At 52.2% G+C, this 20,475-nt stretch overlaps 2 protein-coding genes across 4 annotated transcripts in view; one reads left to right on the top strand and one right to left on the bottom strand.

The window, feature by feature from the left end:
* Positions 1 to 15,871, top strand: part of LOC138354661 (uncharacterized) — a 33,419-nt gene extending 17,548 nt beyond the window's left edge. Inside the window, exons 2-3 of the mRNA XM_069309019.1 lie at positions 1,247 to 1,375; positions 15,799 to 15,871. Coding sequence (XP_069165120.1) covers positions 1,247 to 1,375; positions 15,799 to 15,871 — 202 coding nt within the window. The remainder of the gene's footprint in view (positions 1 to 1,246; positions 1,376 to 15,798) is intronic.
* LOC123768910 (ataxin-1-like) overlaps positions 1 to 20,475 on the bottom strand; it is a 418,165-nt gene that overhangs the window by 377,114 nt on the left and 20,576 nt on the right. The window lies entirely within an intron of this gene.

Genomic DNA, 20,475 nt, shown 5'->3' with positions numbered 1-20,475 from the left:
GAGAGTTTGGTCCACCAGGCTGTTGGTTGATACCTGGTTGATGGGGTTCTGGGAGTTGTTCTACTCCCCAAGCCCGGCCCGAGGCCAGGCTTGACTTGTGAGAGTTTGGTCCACCAGGCTGTTGGTTGATACCTGGTTGATGGGGTTCTGGGAGTTCTTCTACTCCCCAAGCCCGGCCCGAGGCCAGGCTTGACTTGTGAGAGTTTGGTCCACCAGGCTGTTGCTTGGAGCGGCCCACAGGCCCACATACCCACTACAGCCCGGCTGGTCCGGTTCTCATTGGAGGAAACAATCTAGTTTCCTCTTGAAGATGTCCACGGTTGTTCCGGCAATATTTCTTATAGTCGCTGGGAGGACGTTGAACAACCGCGGACCTCTGATGTTTATACAGTGTTCTCTGATTGTGCCTATGGCACCTCTGCTCTTCACTGGTTCTATTGTGCATTTTCTTCCATATCGTTCACTCCAGTATGTTGTTATTTTACTGTGTAGATTAGGGACCTGTCCCTCCAGTATTTTCCATGTGTATATTATTTGGTATATCTCTCGTCTCCTTTCTAGTGAGTACATTTGGAGAGCTTTGAGACGATCCCAATAATTTAGGTGCTTTATCTCGTCTATGCGTGCCGTATATGTTCTCTGTATTCCCTCTATTTCAGCAATCTCTCCTGCTCTGAAGGGGGAAGTGAGTACTGAGCAGTACTCAAGACGGGACAACACAAGGGACTTGAAGAGTACAACCATTGTGATGGGATCCCTGGATTTGAAGGTTCTCGTAATCCATCCTATCATTTTTCTGGCTGACGCAATATTTGCTTGGTTATGCTCCCTAAACGTTAGGTCGTCGGACATTATTATTCCTAAATCCTTGACATGCTGTTTTCCTACTATGGGCAGATTCGATTGTGTTTTGTACCCTGAATTATGTTTAAGATCCTCATTTTTGGAATATCTGAGTAACTGGAAATTATCACTGGTAAACATCATGTTATTTTCTGCTGTCCAGTCGAAAACTGTTAATATCTGCTTGTGGTTTTTCAATGTCTTCAACAGAGGTAATTTTCATGCTGATTTTTGTATTATCTGTAAATGATGACACGAAGCTGTGACTTGTATCTTTGTCTATATCTGCTATGAGAATAAGGAACAGTGGTGCAAGGACTGTACCTTGAGGTACAGAGCTTTTAACTGCACTCGGACTCGATTTTATTTGATTGACTGTTACTCTTTGTGTTCTGTTCGACAGGAAATTGAGTATCCAGCGTCCTACTTTACCAGTTATACCCATTGACCTCATTGTGTGTGCTCTCACTCCAAGGTCACATTTGTCGAATGCCTTTGCAGTACCAATGCCAGCGGCAGTACTCGAGGACAGGTATGACACCAGAGCGCTCTACCAACTTGAGTGCCTTAAATGCACAAAAAGTTTGATAGAAGAACATTATGTATCCTTCCACCAAGAACAATATTATTATACAGTCCCTCGTGTTAGGTGTGGAAGAGTAATGTTACCAGCGGTGAACTCTAACACCAGATCTTGGAGCGTTAACACTGCACCACACACACACACACACACACACACACACACACACACACACACACACACACACACACACGAGGGGGCGCGTACACACACGAGGGGGCGCGTACACACACGAGGGGGCGCGTGCACACACAAGGGGGGGGGGGCACACAGTACCCCTCTTTACACACAGTACTGTGTGTAAGTACTGCAGTACCCCCTCACACAGTACCTCGTCACTCTGAGTACCTCAGAGTGAGGAGGGAAGCAGAGAGACAGTATGAAAATGACATCGCGAGTAAAGCCAAGACCCAACCAAAGCTGCTCCACAGCCACATCAGGAGGAAAACAGCAGTGAAGGAACAAGTGGTGAAACTGAGAAAAGGGGAGAACAGATACACAGAGAATGACAAGGTGGTGTGTGAAGAACTCAACAAGAGACTCCAGGAGGTCTTCACAATAGAACAAGGAGAAGCCCCTGCACTAAATGAGGAGGCGGCAAACCAAGCAACCTTGGAGGAATTTGACCTAACCAGTGATGAGGTCAAAAGGAATCTGTTGGAGCTGAATGTGACAAAGGTTGTTGGGCCCTACACAATCTCACTGTGGATACTAAAAGAAGGTGCAGAATCACTAAGTGTGTCACTCTCTATGGTGTATAAGAGGTCACTGAAAACAGGAGACTTACCAGAAAGTTGGAAGACAGCTAACGTAGTCCCAATATACAAGAAGAGTGACAGGCAAGAGGCGCTGAACTCCAGGCCAGTTTCCCTAACTTGTACACCATGCAAGGTGATGGAGAAGATCGTGAGGAAAAGCCTCGTAGAACATCTGGAGGGAAATAACTTTGTAACACATCACCAACATGGGTTTAGGGATGGTAAATCGTGCCTCACAGGTTTAATAGAATTGTATGACCAGGCAACAACAATTAGGCAAGAAAGTGAAGGGTGGGCAGACTGCATTTTCTTGGACTACCCGAAAGCCTTTGACACAGTACCCCATAAAAGGCTGTTAAAAAAGTTGGAGCAACAGGCAGGAGTAAATGGTAAGGTGCTCCAGTGGATAAGGGAGTATTTAGGCAACAGGAAACGGCGAGTGACTGAGGGGAAGACATCAGAGTGGCGAGATGTTACCAGTTGAGTCCCACAGGGCTCAGTACTTGGTTCCATCTTGTTTCTAATATATGTAAACGATCTTCCGGAAGGTATAAACTCATTCCTCTTGAAGATGAAAAAATTATGAGAAGAATCAAGACAGATGTAGACAGAGACTACAGGATGACCTGGACAAACTGGAGGAATGGTCTAGAAAGTGGCTACTAAAGTTCAACTAAGGAAAGTGTAAAGTAAGTAAATTAGGCGAAGGGAGCAGGAGGCTGAATACAAGGTACCATCTGGGAGGTGAAATCCTACAAGAGTCAAATAAAGAGAAAGATCTTGGGGTTGATAAAACACCGAACCTGTCCCCAGAGGCCCACATCAAAAGGATATCATCAGCGGCATATACTAGACTGGCCAACATAAGAACTGCCTTTAGAAACTTGTGTAAGGAATCGTTCAGGACCCTGTATACAACTTATGTCAGACCAATCCTGGAGTATGCAGCTCCAGCCTGGTGTCCATACCTAGTTAAACACAAGACAAAGTTAGAGAAGATTCAGCGGTATGCCACCAGACTCGTCCCGGAACTGAGAGGTATGAGCTACGAGGAAAGGCTAAAGGAGCTAAACCTCACATCCCTGGAAAACAGAGAAGGGAATCATCCGCGAACATCGACATGTAGGACTCTACTCCTGTAAACATGTCGTTAACATATATTAGAATTAGAATTGCGTGTGTGAGTATTTACCTAGTTGTGCTTGCGGGGGTTGAGCTCTGGCTCTTTGGTCCCGCCTCTCAACTGTCAATCAACTGGTGTACAGGTTCCTGAGCCTACTGGGCTCTATCATATCTACACTTGAAGCTGTGAGACGTGTGTGTGAGACGTGTGTGTGAGACGTGTGTGTGTGTGTGTGTGTGAGGCGGGGGGGGGGGGGGGGGGGGCGGCAACAAACGCCACCTCTTTTAAAGCTCTCAACATTCCCCCCCCCTCTACCACCGTAACCCACACCTCTCCCACAACCCCAGCCCCCCTCCCCCCAGCCCCAGCCCCAGCTCCCCCAGCCACAGGCACCAGTCCCACCTTCCCCTCTCCCCCACCCACAGCCCCCTTCCCCAGCCCCCCCCCCCAAGCCTCAGCCCCCCAGCCCCCCCCAGTCCTAGCCTCCCCCCCAGCCCCCCCCCATCTCCGTTATCACGGTACAGAGTAGCGTGGGTGACGTTATCAGCAGGAAACGCACGCGTTCACTCGTGTTTTGAAACATGCCGGAGTTGATAGCGCGTTCTTTGTTTACCTTAACACGCCGCCTCCTTCCCGCAACACAACACACGCACGCATGCATGCACTCATGCATGCACGCACACATGCATGCACTCATGCATGCACGCACACATGCATGCACTCATGCATGCACGCACACATGCATGCACGCAAGCACGCACACATGCATGCACGCAAGCACGCACACATGCATGCACGCAAGCACGCACACATGCATGCACGCAAGCACGCACACATGCATGCACGCAAGCACGCACACATGTGGTGGAGGCCAAGACCGTCAGTAGTTTCAAAGCGTTATATGACAAAGAGTGCTGGGAAGACGGGACACCACGAGCGTAGCTCTCATCCTGTAACTACACTTAGGTAATTACATGCATGCAAGCACGCACACATGCATGCACGCAAGCACGCACACATGCATGCACGCAAGCACGCACACATGCATGCCCGCAAGCACGCACACATGCATGCACGCAAGCACGCACGCAAGCACGCACACATGCATGCACGCAAGCACGCACGCATACGTGCGTGCGCCCCAGCACCTTGTCCTCACGTCCCAGCTCCTTGTCCTCACATCCCAGCTCCTTGTCCTCACATCCCAGCTCCTTGTCCTCACATCCCAGCTCCTTGTCCTCACATCCCAGCTCCTTGTCCTCACATCCCAGCTCCTGGTCCTCACATCCCAGTTCCTGGTCCTCACGTCCCAGTTCCTGGTCCTCACGTCCCAGCTCCTGGTCCTCACGTCCCAGCTCCTGGTCCTCACGTCCCAGCTCCTGGTCCTCACGTCCCAGCTCCTTGTCCTCACGTCCCAGCTCCTTGTCCTCACGTCCCAGCTCCTTGTCCTCACATCCCAGCTCCTTGTCCTCACATCCCAGCTCCTGGTCCTCACATCCCAGCTCCTTGTCCTCACATCCCAGCTCCTTGTCCTCACATCCCAGCTCCTTGTCCTCACGTCCCAGCTCCTTGTCCTCACGTCCCAGCTCCTTGTCCTCACGTCCCAGCTCCTTGTCCTCACGTCCCAGCTCCTTGTCCTCACGTCCCAGCTCCTTGTCCTCACGTCCCAGCTCCTTGTCCTCACGTCCCAGCTCCTTGTCCTCACATCCCAGCACCTTGTCCTCACATCCCAGCACCTTGTCCTCACATCCCAGCACCTGGACCTCACATCCCAGCTCCTGGTCCTCACATCCCAGCTCCTGGTCCTCACATCCCAGCTCCTGGTCCTCACATCCCAGCTCCTGGTCCTCACATCCCAGCGCCTTGTCCTCACATCCCAGCTCCTTGTCCTCACATCCCAGCTCCTGGTCCTCACATCCCAGCACCTGGTCCTCACATCCCAGCACCTGGTCCTCACCTCTGGGAACAATACCTACCGGACATAAACCCGAGTCAGATCCCATCAAGTATTGACGAAACATCTACATCAATCCCCCAATCATCCCAGCTATTGACTCCAATCATTCCTGAGGCTATGAGCCCCCGAGGCACCACACAAGGTTGTTAATCACAACAATAACCTCGGGATTATGACCTTTACAAGTCCCCCAAACTGCTTCATATATGTAAACAAAGCCGCTATGATTAATGGAAGATCAACAGGTTTCGTAGTCGTGTCAATAGTTGACGAGTCTCGGCCGCGATCAACAGCTTCCTGAGATCTGATAAGATGTCAAGGGGGAGCGTTGCTTAATTACCCTACAGGGAGAGCTGACGAGCATGTCTAACGATGCCTGTCACTGCTGACTGTCACCGTTCTTTAAAGGGGCCAACAATGGCATACTTGGGGCATACCTGGGGCATACCTGAGGCATACCTGGGGCATACCTGGGGCATACCTGAGGCATATCTGGGGCATACCTGGGGCATACCTGAGGCATACCTGGGGCATACCTGGGGCATACCTTGGGCATACCTGGGGCATACCTTGGGCATACCTTGAGCATACCTGGGGCATACCTGGGACATTCCTTGGGCATACCTTGGGCATACGTTGGGCATACCTTGGGCTTACCTGGGGCATACCTGAGGCATTCCTTGGGCATACCTTAGGCATACCTGGGGCATACCTGAGGCATACCTGGGGCATTCCTTGGGCATATCTGGGGCATACCTTGGGCATACTTGAGGCATACCTGGGGCATTCCTTGGGCATATCTGAGGCATACCTTGGGCATATCTGGGGCATACCTGGGGCATACCTGGGACATTCCTTGGGCATACCTTGGGCATACCTTGGGCATACCTTGGGCATACCTTGGGCATACCTGAGGCATTCCTTGGAGTGCGCGCGCGCACACATCAGTGGTGGAGCACCCACCACAAAAGCCTGAGGCCCACCACAAAAGCCTGAGGCCCACCACAAAAGCCTGAGGCCCACCACAAAAGCCTGAGGCCCACCACAAAAGCCTGAGGCCTACCACAAAAGCCTGAGGCCCACCACAAAAGCCTGAGGCCCACCACAAAAGCCTGAGGCCCACCACAAAAGCCTGAGGCCCACCACAAAATCCTGAGGCCTACCACAAAAGCCTGAGGCCCACCACAAAAGCCTGAGGCCAACCACAAAAACCTGAGGCCAACCACAAAAGCCTGAGGCCCACCACAAAAGCCTGAGGCCTACCACAAAAGCCTGAGGCCCACCACAAAAGCCTGAGGCCTACCACAAAAGCCTGAGGCCCACCACAAAAGCCTGAGGCCAACCACAAAAGCCTGAGGCCTATCACTAAAGCCTGAGGCCTACCACAAAAGCCTGAGGCCTACCACAAAAGCCTGAGGCCCATCACAAAAGCCTGAGGCCCACCACAAAAGCCTGAGGCCTACCACAAAAGCCTGAGGCCTATCACTAAAGCCTGAGGCCTACCACAAAAGCCTGAGGCCTACCACAAAAGCCTGAGGCCTATCACTAAAGCCTGAGGCCTATCACTAAAGCCTGAGGCCCACCACAAAAGCCTGAGGCCTACCACAAAAGCCTGAGGCCTACCACAAAAGCCTGAGGCCAACCACAAAAGCCTGAGGCCTATCACTAAAGCCTGAGGCCTACCACAAAAGCCTGAGGCCTACCACAAAAGCCTGAGGCCTATCACTAAAGCCTGAGGCCTACCACAAAAGCCTGAGGCCTACCACAAAAGCCTGAGGCCTACCACAAAAGCCTGAGGCCCATCACAAAAGCCTGAGGCCCACCACAAAAGCCTGAGGCCTACCACAAAAGCCTGAGGCCTATCACTAAAGCCTGAGGCCTACCACAAAAGCCTGAGGCCTATCACTAAAGCCTGAGGCCTATCACTAAAGCCTGAGGCCCACCACAAAAGCCTGAGGCCTACCACAAAAGCCTGAGGCCTACCACAAAAGCCTGAGGCCAACCACAAAAGCCTGAGGCCTATCACTAAAGCCTGAGGCCTACCACAAAAGCCTGAGGCCTACCACAAAAGCCTGAGGCCTATCACTAAAGCCTGAGGCCTACCACAAAAGCCTGAGGCCTACCACAAAAGCCTGAGGCCTATCACTAAAGCCTGAGGCCTATCACTAAAGCCTGAGGCCCACCACAAAAGCCTGAGGCCTACCACAAAAGCCTGAGGCCTATCACTAAAGCCTGAGGCCTATCACTAAAGCCTGAGGCCTACCACAAAAGCCTGAGGCCTATCACTAAAGCCTGAGGCCTATCACTAAAGCCTGAGGCCCACCACAAAAGCCTGAGGCCTACCACAAAAGCCTGAGGCCTACCACAAAAGCCTGAGGCCAACCACAAAAGCCTGAGGCCTATCACTAAAGCCTGAGGCCTACCACAAAAGCCTGAGGCCTACCACAAAAGCCTGAGGCCTATCACTAAAGCCTGAGGCCTACCACAAAAGCCTGAGGCCTACCACAAAAGCCTGAGGCCTATCACTAAAGCCTGAGGCCTACCACAAAAGCCTGAGGCCTATCACTAAAGCCTGAGGCCTACCACAAAAGCCTGAGGCCTACCACAAAAGCCTGAGGCCTATCACTAAAGCCTGAGGCCTACCACAAAAGCCTGAGGCCTACCACAAAAGCCTGAGGCCTACCACAAAAGCCTGAGGCCTATCACTAAAGCCTGAGGCCCACCACAAAAGCCTGAGGCCCACCACAAAAGCCTGAGGCCCACCACAAAAGCCTGAGGCCTACCACAAAAGCCTGAGGCCTACCACAAAAGCCTGAGGCCTACCACAAAAGCCTGAGGCCTATCACTAAAGCCTGAGGCCTATCACTAAAGCCTGAGGCCCACCACAAAAGCCTGAGGCCTACCACAAAAGCCTGAGGCCTACCACAAAAGCCTGAGGCCCACCACAAAAGCCTGAGGCCCACCACAAAAGCCTGAGGCCCACCACAAAAGCCTGAGGCCTATCACAAAAGCCTGAGGCCTATCACTAAAGCCTGAGGCCCACCACAAAAGCCTGAGGCCTACCACAAAAGCCTGAGGCCTATCACTAAAGCCTGAGGCCTACCACAAAAGCCTGAGGCCCACCACAAAAGCCTGAGGCCTATCACTAAAGCCTGAGGCCTATCACTAAAGCCTGAGGCCCACCACAAAAGCCTGAGGCCTATCACTAAAGCCTGAGGCCCACCACAAAAGCCTGAGGCCCACCACAAAAGCCTGAGGCCTACCACAAAAGCCTGAGGCCCACCACAAAAGCCTGAGGCCTATCACTAAAGCCTGAGGCCTATCACTAAAGCCTGAGGCCTATCACTAAAGCCTGAGGCCCACCACAAAAGCCTGAGGCCTATCACAAAAGCCTGAGGCCTATCACTAAAGCCTGAGGCCTACCACAAAAGCCTGAGGCCTATCACTAAAGCCTGAGGCCTACCACAAAAGCCTGAGGCCCACCACAAAAGCCTGAGGCCTATCACTAAAGCCTGAGGCCTATCACTAAAGCCTGAGGCCCACCACAAAAGCCTGAGGCCTATCACTAAAGCCTGAGGCCCACCACAAAAGCCTGAGGCCTATCACTAAAGCCTGAGGCCCACCACAAAAGCCTGAGGCCCACCACAAAAGCCTGAGGCCCACCACAAAAGCCTGAGGCCTACCACAAAAGCCTGAGGCCTACCACAAAAGCCTGAGGCCCACCACAAAAGCCTGAGGCCCACCACAAAAGCCTGAGGCCCACCACAAAAGCCTGAGGCCCACCACAAAAGCCTGAGGCCCACCACAAAAGCCTGAGGCCCACCACAAAAGCCTGAGGCCCACCACAAAAGCCTGAGGCCTACCACAAAAGCCTGAGGCCTATCACTAAAGCCTGAGGCCCACCACAAAAGCCTGAGGCCTACCACAAAAGCCTGAGGCCTATCACTAAAGCCTGAGGCTACTACAAAAGCCTGAGGCCTATCACTAAAGCCTGAGGCCTACCACAAAAGCCTGAGGCCTATCACTAAAGCCTGAGGCCTACCACAAAAGCCTGAGGCCTACCACAAAAGCCTGAGGCCTACCACAAAAGCCTGAGGCCTACCACAAAAGCCTGAGGCCTACCACAAAAGCCTGAGGCCTATCACTAAAGCCTGAGGCCCACCACAAAAGCCTGAGGCCCACCACAAAAGCCTGAGGCCCACCACAAAAGCCTGAGGCCCACCACAAAAGCCTGAGGCCTACCACAAAAGCCTGAGGCCCACCACAAAAGCCTGAGGCCTACCACAAAAGCCTGAGGCCTATCACTAAAGCCTGAGGCTACTACAAAAGCCTGAGGCCTACCACAAAAGCCTGAGGCTACTACAAAAGCCTGAGGCCCACCACAAAAGCCTGAGGCTACTACAAAAGCCTGAGGCCTATCACTAAAGCCTGAGGCCTACCACAAAAGCCTGAGGCCTATCACTAAAGCCTGAGGCCTATCACTAAAGCCTGAGGCCTATCACTAAAGCCTGAGGCCTATCACTAAAGCCTGAGGCCTACCACAAAAGCCTGAGGCCCACCACAAAAGCCTGAGGCTACTACAAAAGCCTGAGGTCTATCACTAAAGCCTGAGGCCTATCACTAAAGCCTGAGGCCTATCACTAAAGCCTGAGGCCTATCACTAAAGCCTGAGGCCTACCACAAAAGCCTGAGGCCTACCACAAAAGCCTGAGGCTACTACAAAAGCCTGAGGTCTACCACAAAAGCCTGAGGCCTACCACAAAAGCCTGAGGCCCACCACAAAAGCCTGAGGCCCACCACAAAAGCCTGAGGCTACTACAAAAGCCTGAGGCCTACCACAAAAGCCTGAGGCCTATCACTAAAGCCTGAGGCCTACCACAAAAGCCTGAGGCCTATCACTAAAGCCTGAGGCCTACCACAAAAGCCTGAGGCCTATCACTAAAGCCTGAGGCCTATCACTAAAGCCTGAGGCTACTACAAAAGCCTGAGGTCTACCACAAAAGCCTGAGGCCTATCACTAAAGCCTGAGGCCTATCACTAAAGCCTGAGGCCTATCACTAAAGCCTGAGGCCCACCACAAAAGCCTGAGGTCTACCACAAAAGCCTGAGGCCTATCACTAAAGCCTGAGGCCTATCACTAAAGCCTGAGGCCTATCACTAAAGCCTGAGGCCCACCACAAAAGCCTGAGGCCTATCACTAAAGCCTGAGGCCTACCACAAAAGCCTGAGGCCTATCACTAAAGCCTGAGGCCTATCACTAAAGCCTGAGGCCTATCACTAAAGCCTGAGGCCTATCACTAAAGCCTGAGGCCTACCACAAAAGCCTGAGGCCTACCCCAAAAGCCTGAGGCCTATCACTAAAGCCTGAGGCCTACCCCAAAAGCCTGAGGCCTATCACTAAAGCCTGAGGCCTATCACTAAAGCCTGAGGCCTACCACAAAAGCCTGAGGCCCACCACAAAAGCCTGAGGCCTATCACTAAAGCCTGAGGCCTATCACTAAAGCCTGAGGCCTACCCCAAAAGCCTGAGGCCTACCCCAAAAGCCTGAGGCCTATCACTAAAGCCTGAGGCCTATCACTAAAGCCTGAGGCCTATCACTAAAGCCTGAGGCCTATCACTAAAGCCTGAGGCCTATCACTAAAGCCTGATGTCTGCCCCAAAAGCCTGAGGCCTACCACAAAAGCCTGAGGCCTACCACAAAAGCCTGAGGCCTATAACAAAAGCTTCAAGCCTACCACAAAAGCCTGAGGTCTACCACAAAAGCCTGAGGCCTATAACAAAAGCCTCAAGCCTACCACAAAAGCCTGAGGCCTATAACAAAAGCCTCAAGCCTACCACAAAAGCCTGAGGCCTATAACAAAAGCCTCAAGCCTACCACAAAAGCCTGAGGCCTATAACAAAAGCCTCAAGCCTACCACAAAAGCCTGAGGCCTATCACTAAAGCCTGATGTCTGCCCCAAAAGCCTGAGGCCTATCACTAAAGCCTGAGGCCTACCACAAAAGCCTCAAGCCTACCACAAAAGCCTGAGGCCTATAACAAAAGCCTCAAGCCTACCACAAAAGCCTGAGGTCTATAACAAAAGCCTGAGGCCTATTAGACAACAGTCTTAGGCCTACACAATAGCGACCAGCTGTTGCTTGGAAACTATGAGTCACCTCACTGCCCTTTGACCTCTCATTGCCACTTCCTGCTCCTATCAGGCCGCTATCTCGCCTGACCATGATAACAGGTGCGAGTTTCGCCACCAGTGTGGCATTAATATATCAAGTTATCAACTGATATACGCAAGAAAAGGTAAACTCCGATAACCGCCACACAGTAAACTGCTATAACCCACATCGTAAAGGATAACACCAGACAGTAAAATATTACCACACAGCCGTGGCTCCGCGGCCCTGTCTCCGACCCAACCCGTCCACAAGTAAGTCTAATTATGTACTATTCCTAGCAGTCAGTAATTGTACTTATTTTCACTTATTATTAAACCGTAATGTCAATTCGGAGGATGGGTTGCTTCGACCAGGCTTTCTGGTTGCTGGACTGGTCAACCAGGCTGTTGGACGTCGCAGCCTGGCGTATGGGTCACAGCCTGGTTGATCAGGTATCCTTTGGAGGTGTTTATCAAGTTCTCTCTTGAACACTGTGAGGGGTCGGCCAGTTATGCCCCTTATGTGTAGTGGAAGCGTGTTGAACAGTCTCGGGCCTCTGATGTTGATAGTTCTCTCTTGAACACTGTGAGGGGTCGGCCAGTTATGTCCCTTATGTGTAGTGGAAGCGTGTTGAACAGTCTCGGGCCTCTGATGTTGATAGTTCTCTCTTGAACACTGTGAGGGGTCGGCCAGTTATGTCCCTTATGTGTAGTGGAAGCGTGTTGAACAGTCTCGGGCCTCTGATGTTGATAGTTCTCTCTTGAACACTGTGAGGGGTCGGCCAGTTATGTCCCTTATGTGTAGTGGAAGCGTGTTGAACAGTCTCGGGCCTCTGATGTTGATAGTTCTCTCTTGAACACTGTGAGGGGTCGGCCAGTTATGTCCCTTATGTGTAGTGGAAGCGTGTTGAACAGTCTCGGGCCTCTGATGTTGATAGTTCTCTCTTGAACACTGTGAGGGGTCGGCCAGTTATGCCCCTTATGTGTAGTGGAAGCGTGTTGAACAGTCTCGGGCCTCTGATGTTGATAGAGTTCTCTCTCAGAGTACCTGTTGCACCTCTGCTCTTCAACGGGGGTATTCTGCACATCCTGCCATGACTCCTGGTCTCATGTGGTGTTATTTCTGTGTGCAGGTTTGGGACCAGCCCCTCTAATATTTTCCAAGTGTAAATTATTATGTATCTCTCCCGCCTGCGCTCAAGAGAATACAGATTTAGGCTTTTTAGTCGGTCCCAATAGTTTAGATGTTTTACTGAGTGGATTCTAGCAGTAAAGGATCTCTGCACACTCTCCAGGTCAGCAATTTCTCCAGCTTTGAAAGGGGCTGTCATTGTGCAGCAGTACTCCACTCTAGAGAGCACTAGCGTATTGAAGAGTATCATCATCGGTATAGCATCTCTAGTGTGAAAAGTTCCTGTTATCCAACCTGTCATTTTTCTTGCAGTTGTGACGGCTACTTTATTGTGTTCTTTAAAGGTAAGGTCTTCCGACATGAGTACACCCAGGTCCTTTATATTGCCTTTTCGTTCTATGTTATGATTTGCCTGAGTTTTGTACGTGGTTTCCGTTTTAATATTTTCATTTTTTCCGTAGCGCATGAGCTGGAACTTATCTCCGTTAAACACCATATTATTTTCTGTAGCCCATAGAAAGACCTGATCTACATCTGATTGGAGGTGGGTCTCGTGTGACCCACTACTACAGTAAACTACTGGTAAAGAAGACCCACCAGTAAACTATAACCACACACAGTAAACTCCAATAACCACACCAAGATACCCCACTTTACCACAGTTGCCGTTTAAACAGTTTACATAAACAGTTTACATGCACGATGGCATGTAACCACACCACACGATGGCAGAAATCAAGTAAGAGAGAGAAGGATGGGCAGACTGCATATTCCTCGACTATCAGAAAGCATTTGATTCGGTCCGGCACGAAAGACTCCAACCCAGACTAGAGAAGCGGGCTGGTGTATCTGGAAGAGTCCTAAGATGGGTCAGAGTATCTCTCAGGAAGGAAGCCGAGGGTCACAGTGAGAGCAGAGACATCAGAGTGGAGAGAGATTACAAGTGGAGTCCCACAAGGCTTGCTTCTCGGGACCGTACTCCTGCTGATACATGGTAATGACTTGACAGAGGAAACTAGCTCCTTCATATCAATGTTTGCAGATGATGCCAAACTGAGGAGAAGAGTCAGGTTAGACATAGTTTGTGAAGCGGTGCAAACGGATTTGGACACACTCAAAGTGGTGAGGAAAAAAATGGCTACCATTTTTAGAGATATCAAATAATATACACGTGGAAAAAAATGGAGGGACAGGTCCCAAATCTACACAATAAAATAACAACGTACTGGAGTGAACGATATGGAAGAAAATGCAGAATAGAACCAGTGAAGAGCAGAGGTGCCATAGGCACAATCAGAGAACACTGTATAAACATCAGAGGTCCGCGGTTGTTCAACGTCCTCCCAGCGGGCATAAGAAATATTGCCGGAACAACCGTGGACATCTTCAAGAGGAAACTAGATAGTTTCCTTCAAGGAGTGCCGGACCAACCGGGCTGTGGTGGGTATGTGGGCCTGCGGGCCGCTCCAAGCAACAGCCTGGTGGACCAAACTCTCACAATTCAAGCCTGGCCTCGGGCCGGGCTTGGGGAGTAGAAGAACTCCCAGAACCCCATCAACCAGGTATCACCCTAACCCCACGGAACGTTGAAGTAGCCATAGACAGCATGTCCATGCACTCTGCACCAGGCACAGATTCGTGGCATTATATATTTATCAAGGAGTGCAAAACATCACTACCACAGGCCCTAAACATCTGTTGGAGACGAAGGCTACATACTGGCGTCATCCCTGACACACTTACAACAGCGGAGATCGCGCCACTTCACAAAGGAGGCAGTAAATCAGGTGCAAGCAGGTACAACCTGGTTGATGGGGTTCTGGGAGTTCTTCTACTCCCCAAGCCCGGCCCGAGGCCAGGCTTGACTTGTGAGAGTTTGGTCCACCAGGCTGTTGGTTGATACCTGGTTGATGGGGTTCTGGGAGTTCTTCTACTCCCCAAGCCCGGCCCGAGGCCAGGCTTGACTTGTGAGAGTTTGCTCCACCAGGCTGTTGGTTGATACCTGGTTGATGGGGTTCTGGGAGTTCTTTTACTCCCCAAGCCCGGACCGAGGCCAGGCTTGACTTGTGAGAGTTTGGTCCACCAGGCTGTTGCTTGGAGCGGCCCGCAGGCCCACATATCCACCACAGCCCGGTTGGTCCGGCACTCCTTGGAGGAAACTATCTAGTTTTCTCTTGAAGATGTCCACGGTTGTTCCTGTAATATTTCTTATAGTCGCTGGGAGGACGTTGAACAACCGCGGACCTCTGATGTTTATACAGTGTTCTCTGATTGTGCCTATGGCACCTCTGCTCTTCACTGGTTCTATTCTGCATTTTCTTCCATATCGTTCACTCCAGTATGTTGTTATTTTACTGTGTAGATTTGGGACTTGGCCCTCCAGTATTTTCCATGTGTATATTATTTGGTATCTCTCTCGTCTCCTTTCTAGTGAGTACATTTGGAGAGCTTTGAGACGATCCCAATAATTTAGGTGCTTTATCGCGTCTATGCGTGCCGTATATGTTCTCTGTATTCCCTCTATTTTAGCGCACTCTCCCGCTCTGAAGGGGGAAGTGAGTACTGAGCAGTACTCGAGACGGAACAACACAAGTGACTTGAAGAGTACAACCATTGTGATGGAATCCCTGGATTTGAAAGTTCTCGTAATCCATCCTATCATTTTTCTGGCTGACGCAATATTTGCTTGGTTATGCTCCCTAAACGTTAGGTCGTCGGACATTATTATTCCCAAATCCATGACATGTTGCCTTCCTACTGTGGGCAGATTTGATTGTGTTTTGTACCCTGTATTATGTTTAAGGTCCTCATTTTTACCGTACCTGAGTACCTGGAATTGATCACTCTTAAACATCATGTTATTTTCTGCTACCCAGTCGAAAACTTTGTTGTTGACCAGACCACACACTAGAAGGTGAAGGGACGACGACGTTTCGGTCCATCCTGGACCATTCTTAAGTCTACTCATACCAACATACTTTAGCCACGTTATTGTGACTCCTCGCCTGCATTCGAAAACTTTGTTGATATCTGCTAGTAGTTTTTCAATGCCTTCCGCACCGGTAATTTTCAAGCTGATTTTTGTGTCATCTTCAAAGAATGACACGAAGCTGTGACTTGTATTTTGGTCTGTATCTGATATGAGAATAAGGAACAGCAGCGGTGCAAGGACTGTACCTTGAGGTACAGAGCTTTTAACTGCGCTTGGACTTGATTTGATTTGATCGACTGTTACTCTTTGTATTCTGTTCGACAGGAAATTGCCTGCAAGATCACAACAGACGGTAAGATCTTGTGAATTGGCAATATTGTCTTACAGTAATCAGTAAGATCACCCTACAGTAGCCAGTAAGATCACCCTACAGTAGCCAGTAAGATCACCCTACAATAGCCAGTAAGATCACCCTACCGTAGCCAGTAAGATCACCCTACAGTAGCCAGTAAGATCACCCTACAGTAGCCAGTAAGATCACCCTACAGTAGCCAGTAAGATCACCCTACAATAGCCAGTAAGATCACCCTACAATAGCCAGTAAGATCACCCTACAGTAGCCAGTAAGATCACCCTACAGTAGCCAGTAAGATCACCCTACAATAGCCAGTAAGATCACCCTACAATAGCCAGTAAGATCACCCTACAGTAGCCAGTAAGATCACCCTACAGTAGCCAGTAAGATCACCCTACAATAGCCAGTAAGATCACCCTACAATAGCCAGTAAGATCACCCTACAGTAGCCAGTAAGATCACCCTACAGTAGCCAGTAAGATCACCCTACAATAGCCAGTAAGATCACCCTACAATAGCCAGTAAGATCACCCTACTCAACTGTTACTAACTACTTTTTTTTTCTTCCACACCACACACACACGCCCCAAGAAGCAGCCCGTGACAGCTGGCTAACTCCTAAGTACCTATTTACTGCTAGGTATCAGGGGCATCAGGGTGAAAGAAACTCTGCCCCTTGATTCTCGCCGGCGGCGGGAATCGAATCCGCGACCACAGGATCACGCGTCCAGTGTGCTGTCCAGTCAGCTCCCGGTGTGTGTGTGTGTGTGTACTCACCTATATGTGCTTGCAGGATCGAGCATTGACTCTTGGATCCCGCCTATTGTGTGTGTGTGTGTGTGTGTGTGTGTGTGTGTGTGTGTGTGTGTGTGTGTGTGTGTGTGTGTGTGTGTGTGTGTGTGTGTGTGTGTGATCCAATGAGATTGCAGGGAAATTTACTCCGCCAATCAGAGGATTGCGTGCCGTTGCCATGACAACCACTTTCCCGCCAAGGAGGGCGAGGCGGACCCGGACTCATCATTCTGCCAAGTGCAGCGGTGGCGGCAGGTGCCGTCACTCTTGGCTCCAACCAAACAAGAATTACTAAGGTTGGTGTTCGCGTCGCCGCCTTAGGAGGCGCGCTGGAACAATGCCAGGATACTCAGGAAGGTCTCCGACGACCAGCGGGAGCCACACGCCAGCACTAGAGGATGCTAGAGGTCAATACTCTCCTTCACGATATCCCGGAGATCTTATAGGGTGAGACGGCACGCTTGAGGCAGAGGTTTCATACACTAGTCTGGCCCTCTAGAGGTGATGTACCACAGTCAGGGCCTCGGGGGGCCCTGTACCGTACACCAGGGACAGGCTCTTGGGGGCCCCTGTACCGTACATCAGGGTCAGGCTCTCAGGGGCCCTGTACCGTACACCAGGGCCAGGCTCTCAGGGGCCCCTGTACCGTACACCAGGGTCAGGCTCTCAGGGGGCCCTGTACCGTACACCAGGGTCAGGCTCCCAGGGGGCCCTGTACCGTACACCAGGGCCAGGCTCTCAGGGGCCCTGTACCGTACACCAGGGTCAGGCTCTCAAGGGGGCCCTGTACCGTACACCAGGGTCAGGCTCTCAGGGGGCCCCTGTACCGTACACCAGGGCCAGGCTCTCAGGGGCCCTGTACCGTACACCAGGGTCAGGCTCTCAGGGGGGGGGGCCTGTACCGTACACCAGGGTCAGGCTCTCAGGGGGGCCCTGTACCGTACACCAGGGTCAGGCTCTCAGGGGCCCTGTACCGTACACCAGGGTCAGGCTCTCAGGGGGGCCCTGTACCGTACACCAGGGCCAGGCTCTCAGGGGCTCTGTACCGTACACCAGGGTCAGGCTCTCAGGGGGGCCCTGTACCGTACACCAGGGCCAGGCTCTCAGGGGCCCTGTACCGTACACCAGGGTCAGGCTCTCAGGGGGGCCCTGTACCGTACACCAGGGTCAGGCTCTCAGGGGGCCCCTGTACCGTACACCAGGGCCAGGCACTCAGGGCCCCTGTACCGTACACCAAGGTCAGGCTCTCTGGGGCCCTGTACCGTACACCAGGGCCAGGCTCTCAGGGGGGCCCTGTACCGTACACCAGGGCCAGGCTCTCAGGGGGGCCCTGTACCGTACACCAGGGTCAGGCTCTCAGGGACCCTGTACCGTACACCAGGGTCAGGCTCTCAGGGGGCCCTGTACCGTACACCAGGGCCAGGCTCTCAGGGGTCCTGTACCGTACACCAGGGCCAGGCTCTCAGGGGCCCTGTACCGTACACCAGGGTTAGGCTCTCAGAGGACCCTGTACCGTACACCAGGGTCAGGCTCTCAGGGGGGCCCTGTACCGTACACCAGGGTCAGGCTCTCAGGGGGGCCCTGTACCGTACACCAGGGTCAGGCTCTCTGGGGCCCTGTACCGTACACCAGGGCCAGGCTCTCAGGGGGCCCCTGTGCCGTACACCAGGGTCAGGCTCTCTGGGGCCCTGTACCGTACACCAAGGTCAGGCTCTCAGGGCCCCTGTACCGTACACCAAGGTCAGGCTCTCTGGGGCCCTGTACCGTACACCAGGGCCAGGCTCTCAGGGGCCCTGTACCGTACACCAGGGCCAGGCTCTCAGGGCCCCTGTACCTTACACCAGGGTCAGGCTCTCTGGGGCCCTGTACCGTACACCAAGGTCAGGCTCTCAGGGCCCCTGTACCGTACACCAAGGTCAGGCTCTCTGGGGCCCTGTACCGTACACCAGGGCCAGGCTCTCAGGGGCCCTGTACCGTACACCAGGGCCAGGCTCTCAGGGCCCCTGTACCTTACACCAGGGTCAGGCTCTCAGGGGCCGTGTACCGTACACCAGGGTCAGGCTCTCAGGGGGCCCCTGTACCGTACACCAGGGCCAGGCTCTCAGGGGCCCCCAGACATCAGCCACCCGAGCAGTAAGTGCTGGTTTATTATTATCAACCACCACCAATTATATCTAATTGGTAGTTACTGTTGCTGCGAGAAGGTGGCGGGCTTACTTCTCACTGTGTGTGGGGCCCCCGTCCTGCCAGGGTGGAGGCCCCGTCCTGCCAGGGTGGGGGGGCCCCGTCCTGCCAGGGTGTGGGGCCCGCCCTGCCAGGGTGGGGGGCCCCGTCCTGCCAGGGTGGGGGGCGGCCCGTCCTGCCAGGGTGGGGGGGGGCCCGTCCTGCCAGGGTGGGGGGGGGCCCGTCCTGCCAGGGTGGGGGGGGGGGCCCGTCCTGCCAGGGTGGGGGGGGCCCGTCCTGCCAGGGTGGGGGGCCCCGTCCTGCCAGGGTGGGGGGCCCCGTCCTGCCAGGGTGGGCCCCCATCCTGCCAGGCTGGGCCCCCATCCTGCCAGGGTGGGCCACAGGAGTGGGCCAGCGATGGCAGACACCCCCCCCCCCCCTGGTGCTCAAGATGAACTAATAATTAAACCCTGGATGTATTTACCCTGGTCTTTATCTTACCATATTAAACCCTCTTAATAATTCTGGACCACACGACCAACACTCCCATCTTGAGGGGTGTTGAGCTTATGAGACCTATTAACTGTACGATGGTTAAGATCATGGACGTAGCCCACTCAGCAACGGGCATGTATACTTTAGTCCTCAACATACTCCGCAAGATTAAAGTCAACTCTCAGTGTATACATGTATAAATGGGGTATACATTGTGTGTATACGTCGTCTTTAAACACCAAAATTCGTCCCCTCAACGGGATTCTCTCTCCTAGACAATATGTATACCACTGGAGGGTTATATAAGGCCTCCGCAGGGAGTTTACCCGACAAGTATACTGCATACCTGAACATAATTTAGGGCTAAAATAATCTACCTACATACCAGGTACACCCAAAAGTGGAGCCATGCTCGAGGTAAAAGTGCAAACTCATTTTGTTGACATGCATCAGCTGATACAACCCGTACGTGATTGGTCAGTTGTCCAGCCGAGCCGGCAACGTGATTGGATAAGCGGTAAGATGAACAATGTTACCCTTATTCTGATTGGTCAAAGGCAAAGTAGCAGTGACCTCTGTCAGGTGTGTGGTGAAACAGGGAGCCGGTCGGCCGAGCGGACAGCATGCTGGACTTGTGATCCTGTGGTCCCGGGTTCGATCCCAGGCGCCGGCGAGAAACAATGGGCAGAGTTTCTTTCACCCTATGCCCCTGTTACCTCGCAGTAAAATAGGTACCTGGGTGTTAGTCAGCTGTCACGGGCTGCTTCCTGGGGGTGGAGGCCCGGTGGAGGCCCGGTCGAGGACCGGGCCGCGGGGACACTAAAGCCCCGAAATCAGCTCAAGATAACCAGAACGGAGCCCCAAGTAATTCCCCGTCAACACCTTGGTGAGCGTAGGAGGTCTTCTGACAGTACTCAAGAACCTTAGTAACACACTTAAGAACCTTAGTAACACACTTAAGAACCTTAGTAACACACATAAGAACCTTAGTAACACACTTAAAAAACCTTAGTAACACACTAAAGAACACCAGTATAGGCCAGATTCAATAAGCATTTACCCGAGTACTTTGGTAAACAATTTCGTTCATACTCCCGTCGTAAGGCTAATGTCGCTCGGGCCAGATTCACGAAGCAGTTACGCAAGCATTTACGAACCTGTACATCTTTTGTAATTCTTTGGCGGCTTTGTTTACA

This window comes from Procambarus clarkii, chromosome 64 (assembly GCF_040958095.1).
Source record: "Procambarus clarkii isolate CNS0578487 chromosome 64, FALCON_Pclarkii_2.0, whole genome shotgun sequence".
NCBI classification, from domain to species: domain Eukaryota; kingdom Metazoa; phylum Arthropoda; class Malacostraca; order Decapoda; family Cambaridae; genus Procambarus; species Procambarus clarkii.
The sequence above is the reverse complement of the archived record's forward strand: the minus strand, read 5'-3'. Positions and strand labels throughout refer to the sequence as shown.